The sequence below is a fragment of the Epinephelus moara genome, chromosome 22, assembly GCF_006386435.1.
Source record: "Epinephelus moara isolate mb chromosome 22, YSFRI_EMoa_1.0, whole genome shotgun sequence".
Lineage (NCBI taxonomy): Eukaryota > Metazoa > Chordata > Actinopteri > Perciformes > Serranidae > Epinephelus > Epinephelus moara.
In genome coordinates this window covers 1,960,897-1,971,967 of record NC_065527.1, presented here as the reverse complement: position 1 = coordinate 1,971,967, position 11,071 = coordinate 1,960,897, and the positions used below count along the sequence as shown (strand labels likewise).

Below are 11,071 nucleotides of genomic sequence, written 5' to 3'. Positions count from 1 at the left end.
TTTACTCTTGTTTTTCCTCTTCTTTTATCACTCTCCTTTTTGCTCTTCTTTGCCTCCTCACACAGAGGAGCTCCTTTTCTTTTGCTAGGCCGTTTTTCACTTGTCTCCAAACTTTGTCCGTCTGCCATTGTGCTCGTGACTCAACTATCTCATGCCCAACTCCTCATAAGGACCAGCTCCAGTCCCTGATTGGCTGGCCGACCAGTTTCACAATACATGACGCGTTTCCTGCCGTAAAGCAGAGTTTATCTGTGAAATTTCGGCACCGGTGGCAGAAGCTTATTGCAAAGATTGCACAGCCACTAAGTAACCTATGTAAACACTGATAGTCTGATTTTACTGTGGACACTACCCTGTGCAACCCACATTATTTTCATCATGATATATTCAGGAAAAGATGCTGTCTGTTGCCTCTCTAAGTACAGTGCTTGAGTAAATATACTTCCACCACGGGGTGCAGAGTGCGTTGAAGAGAATAGATTAAACTAATAATTAAGATAAGACCTTTGATCATGTTCTACTTCCTGGTGCTGAAAGTTTGTTTGCAGACAAACAAGAAGTTCTTAAACTGACACTGTACGGGACAGAGAGACATTGTGTTATTGCTATTTACACACACACACACACACACACACACACCTTTACACCTTTACATCACAAACTGTAACACACACTTCTCTTTCCCTTCTGTCAGCTGCTGGGTCTGCCAGACATAGAGGACGACAGTTTCGAGCACTACCACGCTGACATGGAGGGGGAACCGGGGCCGGACCACCAGCAGATGGGGGTCAGCCAGCAGTGATGAGCCCCAGGATGAGGCCTGCAGCTGGGGCAGAGCTGCTCCGAAGCTCTGGGTCTCAACTCATTAGCCCAAACACTTAACAACTTATCCAAACACACACACACACACACACACACACACACACACATACTTACGGCCAACTTGCTAAAACTGCACCACCATGTTCTTGAATGTCTCAGTGGCTTTGCTTCCCAAAGAGTGCACTCTGTTGCACTGTGTTGAAACCCCCCCCCGACCAAACACACACACACACACACACACACACACACGTACACACACATTGGGGCTACGTGGCAGTAGCCATGTACAATGCAAGTATCATAATCATTCACCATCCGGTTAGTTAACGTTCCACAGCACAGCAATATTACATCGGCCTCAGCTGGCTTCATTATGCAGAAAAACCGTCAGACGCAATACACACGTCCTTCCCCGTGGCTTCGAAGATGAATGTGACAGATAACCTACTTCTCTGCGTGTCTGATCGCACACACACACACACACACACACAATACACAAGAGCGAGCTGAAAAGTGACAGTTTGTGGCTGCGTGAGGTAACGGGAGTGACGCAGGTAGAGTTTTCCACTGCATGTAGGGAACTGATTCAGCTCGCCGTCCAGATCGCAACACTTCACATAGTCAAAACTACAGCACCCATGTGGACGTCACAGTGTGCAGCTTTACAGTAGCATGGATCATTTCGTGAGGTGTGTCCCGTAATGTTTTCAAGGCACCTCAAAGAGTTCAGAGTCGCCCAGTGAGGAGGTTTTTAATCAGTGTTCCGATCACATGACATCACAACAAAGGCCCATGCTGCAGCTTCAGCCCTTCCTGGTGTGGGTGTGTCATTGTCACATGACACCCTCCTGTCCTGTAGTCTTCCTGGTGCTTCACAGTTCGCCCTCCTTTTCTCAGCACAATCTGACGAGACCCTTCCTAAATCTAGCCGCAGTCTCTTTTTGCAGTGTGTTGTTTTGAATTTATCGGCTTCTAACCATGATTTAATACGTGCACACCCCAGTCCCCGAGTGACGTCACAGGGGAGAGGAACTATTTGTTGACAGCCACCCTCGGCCGGCCCTCTTATCTCTCACAGTGTGTTGTTGTTTGTCGCATCCAGTGCACTGCAATGCTTCAGGCCCCCCCGCCCTGCCCTGCCCTGCCCTGCCCCCGCCCGCCGCCTCCAACCACTCCATCCACATGTAAGACTGTTTCACAGGTTCATCTTTGGCCTGTTTACTTTGGCTTGTAAATGTCTGTCTTTTTATTGGGTGTTTCTCATGCAGTGTATCTTCTGTTCGTCCTCCGATGTGTGTGAAACTGTTCAATAAAGCGTGTCAGCAGAGCGTCACTCTGAGCGTCTCTCAGCTTCATGCACACAAAGAGCCAAACATGGAGACAGTGGACTGGTGACCTGCTGCTGCTGCTGCTGTGCCAACAGCCCGCTGGTGTTACTGGGATTGACGTCATGAGCCACCTGACAAGCCCACTCAGGCTGAGCTGCGTCAAGTTCGAGACTGGGAGGGGACTGCAGACAGGAAGTTAGGCTTTGGCCTTCAAAGTAAAAGCATAAAGGCTGATTGCTGAGGGTTTTAGTGATAGATAGATAGATAGATAGATAGATAGATAGATAGATAGAGACATGGATGGATGGATGGATGGATGGATGGATAGATAGAGACATGGATAGATGGATGAATAGATGGATGGATGGATGGATGGATGATAGATAGATAGATGGGTAGGTAGATAGATAGATAGATAGGTAGATAGATAGATAGATAGATAGATAGAGACATGGATGGATGGATGGATAGATAGATAGATAGATAGATAGATGGATGGATGGATGGATGGATAGATAGAGACATGGATAGATGGATGGATGGATGGATTGATGGATGATAGAGACATGGATGGATGGATGGATAGATAGATAGATAGATGGGTAGGTAGATGGATGGATAGATAGATAGATAGATAGATAGATGGGTAGATAGATAGATCGATAGATAGATAGATGGGTAGATAGATAGATAGATAGATAGATAGATAGATAGACTGCTGGACTCTAGTGACGTCTGCATAGAGTTGATATAAAGAGGCCCAGACTGTGGATATCTTCTGAAGTGATTTCCGTTTATTCCTGACAGCAAGAGGTAAAAACAAAATCCTTGGTCAAACACAACCGTATAACTCCAGCCCTTCACAAATGGATCCACAAGATAATGTCAGCATGAAATGAACTTATAAACATCTTAACAGCGTTAAAACATGGGAATTACTATGAGAGCAATGTCTCTCACCTCTCTTATGGACCACAGCAGCAACAGGGGAGAGGTAAGGAGGGAGACCCCCCTTTATAGGTGGGGTACTCTCAAAGGTGAAAGTAGGGGTACAGAAACTGTGTGTCAAAGGTTCCACATATTGACTATGGAGGCCTGAGAGGGTCAGGTTATAACAACTGAAACAGATTCTGTGTGATTATAATAATATTACAAATGTGCATTTGACTTTGTCACACATGTTACTGCTGTATGGCTGACCCTGTTACACACACACACAATGCACCATTAAATATGCACAATTAAACCATATATATGATGCAATGGTGCAAATCAGCAGGCAGGAGCAGTGAGTTATATAAAAAGTAAAGTAGTAGTGTTCATCACCTGTGCAGCACAGGGAGTAGAGGACTTCATGTTCTGACTGGTTCTTTGGACCCTAAAGCTGCGTCCAGACGGGAGCAGCTCAAACTCTGAGTGTGATGGACGTGAGGCATCAGCAGTTATACGTTTGGCCCTCCTGCGTACAGCACTGTCAGATATGTTGCTGAGTTGTTTCTGTGACTTGTCGATCAGTTGTTTCACTTGAGCTTGATTTTGCTCTTTGCACTCAGGTTGTCATTCCATTCTGATATGTTACATGATAAAATAAAATGCATCCAGGCCTCTGTATGCTGTTTCAAGTATGTGCTGGCTGACACTGAAGCTCTCCAGCTTCCTGATTAAAAACAGGCTGATTGGCTCTCTTTAAAATCCCCTCTGAGTTTCCATTAAAAGTTTCGGTCTGATCAGTAACTGTGCCCAAGCACTTTAACTGTTCTGCTTCTTCCACAGGCTGGTTACTGAGTATGACAGAGAGGATGTGACTGCTTCCATTTGGTTTTGTTTGTATTTTGAGTTTTTATAGATCTATACACTAATATACACACATTTACTGTATGTCCAATTCAGGTTAAAGTCCAGACAGTCGTCAAGCATAAAGCAGTTCATACAATTTTAATTTGGTGGAACTGTGAGAATAATCAGACACCTCTCAGTACACACCAACATTTACAACCTAATGTGAGCACAACATTGATCCAGAGCCACGCAGGAAACAGGGCCGTCGTCCCTCTGCAACCCAACGCTCCAGGGAGGTACATGCAGGAACCTCTCCCACCCCTGGAGACGTTTTTGGAAAAGTTACTGCTAAACTGAAACAAAAATCTCAGAGTGTGTCCTAAATGACATACTTCTGTTAGTGCACTATGTACAGCGTGCACTTCCTGTGCGGTGCACTCATTTCAACAAGGTCGTGTTGTCTCAAGTCGCACACTGCTGTTTTGTACTTACCGGAAGTGATGACAGCTTTTTTTAACTGTTTTGTACTTACCGGAAGTGATGACAGCTTTTTTTAACCTCTTCTTCTTCTTCTTCTTCTTCTTCTTCTTCTTCTTCTTCTTTTTAACAGCGAACAAATGGTGGAGCATTATCGCCAACATTTGATTATGACAGCTTCTATTTGACAACAGTATTGAAAGTTAATACAAAAGGCATGTAGTAACATCTGTATAAGACGCTGGTGTTGACTGCAGCCAGCTCAGGCTCCTTGCTGTCCCCAGCTACATGTCATAAAGATGCCGATCATTGAGTGTTCGTCATTCTATGCTCAACTTTTGAACCGTGTTGAGTGCACCAGTAGCTCACTGCATTTAGTATGTGATTTGAGACACTGTTAGATCAGGGGTTGTTAAAGGTTTGATGACTGAGCTGGTTCTGCTCAGGACTCTTTGGACCTCGGTGTTATCTCGCTGCTGAAGAACTGAAGAAGCTTCTTGGATGAGAGGTGAAACATCTTCAAATCCAGTTGCCTACAATATTTCACTGAAGATAAGTACCATCTAGTGAACCAGCCCACGTTTCCATCAGTCTTGATCAGAACCATCGTATTCAAAGATGTGTCATCAACAGAGGGCGTTGCATCGCACAATGCACAACAGAAACAAACAGCAGTAGCAAGATGGCGGATGGTACCGATCGCCTGCAACCTTTTGTTCTGTTACTACAGAACTATTAATGAGACCACTGAACACTCTTTATATGATGATTTCTTACTTAACGTCTCTGCTGTTGCCTTCTCCATCCTCTCTCTCCAATCTGTAGATTATGACACGCCCACTGATGTCATCACAGTTCACACTTCAGAGAAAACCTGCTATTGTTGGACTGTGAACCAGTTTAGTTTTGGTCAAAATGCTCTGAATGGTTCAAAATAAGGTGCAGAGACTGGAACAGAACCTGTTTCATGTTGATGGAAAAGGGTGCGAGAGCCATTTTAGGGCGCCAACATGTGACTGAGAACTGCACAGGAAACACACACTATGACTTTTTTTTATGACACACTAACATGTTACAGAAACTATAACATTTAACAGTCATACAGTCTACATGACACTCACTACATCCTAGTTTTTAATACATTTTAAAGTAATAAAATAGAGAGACAGCACAGTGTTTGACACTGATTGTTCACAGCAGTTGAACAATGGTGAACACAGAGGTACGGCAACACAGCTGGGACAAACCACAAGTAGAACTGCAGTAAATTGTTACACTAGAAGCAGTGGTAATAATAATGACAGTTTATTAGGTTTAGACTGGTACTGATTATATTTGCTGATTATTTTGGAATTTATTTTTTATTCTATTTTTAATTTTTTAAAATTATTTTTCATTATTTTAATTAATAATAATAATAATAATAATAATAATAATAATTTATATATTTATGTATACTTTTTTTTATTTGAATTTTAGGGGGATGTGTCCCTCCCAATATCTAGTTCCAGTTATAGTGAGGAAAAACTAAAAGTATAGAAATATAAATCCTAAATGTTGAGAGCGGTGCTGTGTGTCTGTGACTCAGCACTGTTAAAATATTCAGATTATTTAGCACTCAGTGTCATATTGTTATATTACTGAGTATATTTACAAATTAAAGCTACTTGTACTTTACTGGAGTCTTTTATAAATTATAACTTCCAGTTTGTCCTCACGTTTGTTCCCCGAGTGATTTGTTCTCTGCTTTTACTTTGAAGGTGAATTTATGTTCTCCTGTTGAACTCTGGGTCCGCTGACGGAGCCGTCTCTCAGAGGGGAGGAGGAGGAGGAGGAGGGCAATCCCTGCTTTTATTTTTCTTTGCAGACGGCCGCAGTTGAGCACAAAAACAAAGTTGAAGCAGCCGAGCTGTGAGTCAACACCGGCGCTGATGAGCTCGTGTGAAGCGGAGGAACTGGAGACTTTTATCTAAAGAGATTTGAGCTGGTTTATTTTTCCCATTGTTGGAAAAAGGGGAAGGGCTCTGCCAGGAGAAAAAACAGAAAACAAACAACCGTTTGGAAATGAAGTTATGCGTCAGTGAGTGCGCACTTTACGCACAGAGCGCACCATGACACTGTGAAGTGTTGGATCACCTCGTCTTTTATTGTTGTTCACGTGTTTAGGTTTTATTTCCTTTGTTGTGTCAGCTCTTCAGAACTCACTGTCAACATGTGTCGCGGCTAAAAAACTTTAAAGCGCACGCAGAAGCCAGAGCAGGTGAACCTGAGACAGCATGGGGGCCAAGCAGAGCAGCCCCGGATTTGATGGCAGAACTCGGGCTTATTCCAGCTCCGATCTCCCATCTGGAAACACCAGCGGAGGGGTGCGCGTGGCCGGGTTTAGGTACACCAATGGACCAGATGGCCCCCGGATCCGTTACACGGGTGGGCGGCCGACCAGCTCCGGGCTCAGTATACCTGCGGGGTCACACGTACTCAATCAGAGCCTGGATGGCACAGATGGTGACGAGGAGAGCGAGCTGCCCCCCGAGGGACACAGGCTGCTTATTGGGTCCCTGCCAGCTCACCTGTCCCCTCACCTGCTGGGAGGTAAGTGTGTAACTGGGAAACCACAACCGTTAGTCTGTAACACATCTGTAAAGAAGCAGTCACACAGCGGTTATATGTGTTACTGCTCAGTGTGTTTATGATGCTGTTTCATCTCCTGAGTTCCTCGTTGTTCCTGTCTGACACATAATGCGTCATTATAATGTCTTTTATTCATATTCAAAGTGTGTGTGTTGTGTTCAGTGCACTGTTCTTTGTCCTCGTCTCACCCAGGGGCCATCTTCTTCTTCATCATCTCACGTGGCAAAACTGTAATATTCCAGGTCTTCATATTGTCTAATTGTCCTCAGTGTGAGTCTGGAGTCAACATGTTGTTTCATGTAGGATGCCATATGTGTATTATCCTCCTATAAGCACGCTCCATTACAGCTGCTGTCAAAGTTGCTGAGTATTTTTCCATCTGACACATGATACCTGGCATATGCTAACAGCAGTGTGATGACTGAGCCCTTTGTTTGGCACCTCTGCACTTTTATTGTAGCCACAGGTGGCTCTGCTGCGCCGCCGCCGCTCTTCTTCTGCCTCTCCTCTGTCTTGCAAAACTGGCCTGTTTTTCTTTCTCTCGGGCTGAGAGGGAAGAGAGCATAATGTAGGTCAGCAGATAAGAGCTTCCTGCTGGTTACACATTGCCTGACACAAACACACACACATGCACACACACACTTCCTGAATCTGCAAGTTTCTAGCTGTTTCTCAACTGGTGGGTTGTGTCTCCACAGCAGACCTCAGCTACACAACAGGACTGAACCCTCAAGTAACAGGACTGTAACTAATGTTCATGGTGCTGTAACAAAACATCTCATCCGCCTCAGTGTTTCCTGGATCCTTATCGCTGCTGCAGTCCTTGTAAATGCTCCATTTTCCTCGTCTACCGTAACACGGCAATAAAACCACGGCTGTGTTTTGATCCTTCCTCCTAACTCCAAGCACTGGAACGTTTCCCTGATGAGGAAGTCTAATAACAATAACCTTTGCTCATCAGATCATGTGACGGCGACCCTGCGGGCCTGACATTGTGTCCACAGGCTGTTTCCTCAGCTCCCTCACAAACACATGAGGCTCACACACATCACAGATCGTCACTGCCTGCATGTCTCATGCATTTGTTGTCGCTTTCTGCACTGAGGTGTTATAATGTTCAACAGCAGGGAGCTTATCTCAGGTCAGCCGGCTCCTGGCCTATTAATCTTTGTGCAGCTGAGAAGATGCACGAGGTCAGAGGGCCGTGTGTATGTGGGTCAAATTAGGAATAATAAATGACTTTGCACATGTCACACATGCACAGCAACATGGTGTCTCAGCTCTGAGGTGTGTTTGCAGTTAGTTCTTAAAGTTAAAAAAAGTAAACTAAGTATATTTGATTTAATAATATTTGGTGTACTTCCATGAATGTGCTGCTTTTGTGTGCTAACAATGTGCTCAGTGTAGTAATCACATGTCATTAGTGCCACTAAAGACACACTTAAATACAACTATTATTTTTAAAATACATTTTATTGCCATCATGTCATTTCATGTATCCCACTCATTACACGTGTCACCCAGTGATACATCAGAACTGTTGATACACAATGATAAATAAAGATAAATAAGAACAATAGTTACAGTACAGGTGTACGTTTGAAGATATGTTAGCATCTTTGATCCCGTTTCATATTTAAGGTTCTGCCTCCTATATTTCATAGTTCATAATCAGTTTTTCTTGTTTCTTCTTTTCTAATTGTTCTTTTTTAGCCTCACAGTTTTATTTATTATTGCTCTGATTTATTCAATTTGTTGCTTTCATTTATATTTATATATTGCACTGAAGCACATTGATTGATTGGTGGTATGTGTGGAGCACTATTGAAATAAAAATAAAAATGACAAATAAGGAAATCTGAATCTGAATCAGTATTTCAACCTCCCAGTGCAGCAACAAAAGGCTAAGAGTAAAATAAAATAAAAATAAATAAAAAATAAATAAAATGAAATTAAAAAAAAGATAAAATAAAATAAAAAATAAAATGAAATAAAAAAAATATATAAATAAATAAAATTAAATAAAAAAATAAAATAAAATGAAATTAAAAATAAATAAATGAATAAATAAAATAAAAGACATTTTAAATAAATCAATTAATCAACCAACCAACCAACCAACCAATAAATCAATTAACTGGCTAATCAATCAACCAATTAAATTAAATATATGTATAAAAAAAATACAAAATACAACACAAAGAGTAGCACATACAAATACATAAATATATGTGCATGTACATACACACAAACAATACAAGAAGATAAATGAATAAACTACAAATACAAAAAGAGTAAAGAAATATAATTAAGTGTACTTAACTGTATTGTTTTGAGACACCATTAAGATCCACTTAAATATACTCAGGACATCTTTTATTACGAATGCTGTACTTTTAAAAATTTGCTTTTTTTGCTACTTTAAGTATATTTGATTACATTTTCACGTAATTGTTAATAAACTTATTCAATAAATATATTTCTAATTCAATTAAAAATACATTTAAAATACAATTTATCAGAATGTGTTATACATTTTAAGTGCACTGAAATTATAATTAAAAATTCTTCCAGTCGAAACAAAGTTTGATTAAAGTATAATTTTAACTGCAGCATTAGTAATGAAAGATATCCACAAGTTTATTTAAGTGGATCTCAATGGTGTCATAAAATAGTACAGTTAAATACACTTAGTATGTAGTAGGTCTTTAGTAGCACTGATGACTTGTCATTAGTTTATTGAGTTCACTGTTAGTACGCTGGAATAAAGCACACTTTAGGTACATTAATCATGAGCTTATTTAAGTGAACTACAGGCTGCATGTTGAGGTGAGCAGATTGTAACAGATTGTCTGCAGCAGAAAAAGAGGTAGGAAGTGTGTGGAGGTGTGAGGTGATGCAGGTCTGTGTGAGATAAAGCTCTTGCAAACTCCCACTCTCTCTCTCTGCTGGTGTCGTCAACAAAGTCAGTTTATAGATCCATATCAATTCTGATATTTGAAAAGGTTTCATTTTCCACAGTGTGGATACACAGGCACCGGCTGCTCTCACTTTCTGGTATTGTTAATGTTTACTACAGTCATTCTGCTGTTCACGTTATAGCCTTGTTACATTTATCTTTTAATTAAAAAATATATTGTATGCCTTCACTCTGCCCTGAGGACTCAAACATGGTATGAGATATCAATATTTTTCAAGGTATTGTATCGAAGTTCCAGTATCGTGACATCTGCCCACAAATCAGAGGTTCTGAGAGAAACGTCGGCACATCTGGGTCCTCATGTTCTGGTCTTCCTCCTCTGTTTCCTCCACAGGCTTCCACTGTCCTCTTTGCTCCAAGTTCATGGCGTCGGATGAAATAGAGAAGCACCTGCTCATGTGTTTCAGCAAAACGCGCCTCACCTACAACAGTAAGAAATGAAAGGGGGGATACTTTGTTCATCTTCAGCTAGCTTTTAACAGTGTGGGTAGCATGTGGAGATGACTTGTAGTAAACTTCCCTCGATCCAGATTGTACTTCCGCATTTTCATATACCCACCACCATGGACAGAAAGAGGCAGATTCAGAAAGAGACCCCCCCCAAAAACAGACCAAACTGTGAGACCAGGCAGTGCTGATCAAATATAACCAATATTCTGTTCTTTTATTGTCTATTTGTCACCTTAAATGTTCCCAAAACATATTTTAGTGCACTGTTTAGCTGTGATACGAGAATTTGTGAACAGGAAGTGTGCACCATACTGCGTCCTGTGTTGTAAAAATGTTTTCAGACACATTTTAGCTTCAATATGGAGCACAGACTGCTTTAACAATGAAAGTCTAAGAGGGCATGGAAGAGTCTTAAAGGTGAAGGACTTGGTGTAGACCCTTTTAGGGCTGACATCATGATGACATCATGTTATCAGCTGGAGGTGCAGCTGCCTCTCCCCCACAGGGCTGTAGGCTCCATAGGAGTGTTAAAATGTGTTTGTCTTGTTGTGTTATTGGGAGCCAGAATAGAAGGAGTCATGGCTCAAAACCAGCCGCCACTGCC

General features: G+C 41.8%; 2 protein-coding genes across 3 annotated transcripts in view; both read left to right on the top strand.

Moving 5' to 3' along the window:
* Positions 1 to 2,148, top strand: part of mturn (maturin, neural progenitor differentiation regulator homolog (Xenopus)) — a 15,101-nt gene extending 12,953 nt beyond the window's left edge. Inside the window, exon 3 of the mRNA XM_050035604.1 lies at positions 695 to 2,148. Within this exon, the coding sequence (XP_049891561.1) occupies positions 695 to 802 (108 nt within the window). The 3' untranslated portion in view covers positions 803 to 2,148. The remainder of the gene's footprint in view (positions 1 to 694) is intronic.
* A 4,073-nt stretch (positions 2,149 to 6,221) lies between these two features.
* The window catches only part of LOC126384463 (E3 ubiquitin-protein ligase ZNRF2-like), a 10,387-nt gene continuing 5,537 nt past the window's right edge, over positions 6,222 to 11,071 (top strand). Inside the window, exons 1-3 of one of the 2 annotated variants that reach the window (XM_050035575.1) lie at positions 6,222 to 6,998; positions 7,230 to 7,307; positions 10,352 to 10,447. In XM_050035575.1, coding sequence (XP_049891532.1) covers positions 6,683 to 6,998; positions 7,230 to 7,307; positions 10,352 to 10,447 — 490 coding nt within the window. In that variant the 5' untranslated portion in view covers positions 6,222 to 6,682. The remainder of the gene's footprint in view (positions 6,999 to 7,229; positions 7,308 to 10,351; positions 10,448 to 11,071) is intronic. The other variant, XM_050035576.1, reaches the window with a different exon arrangement.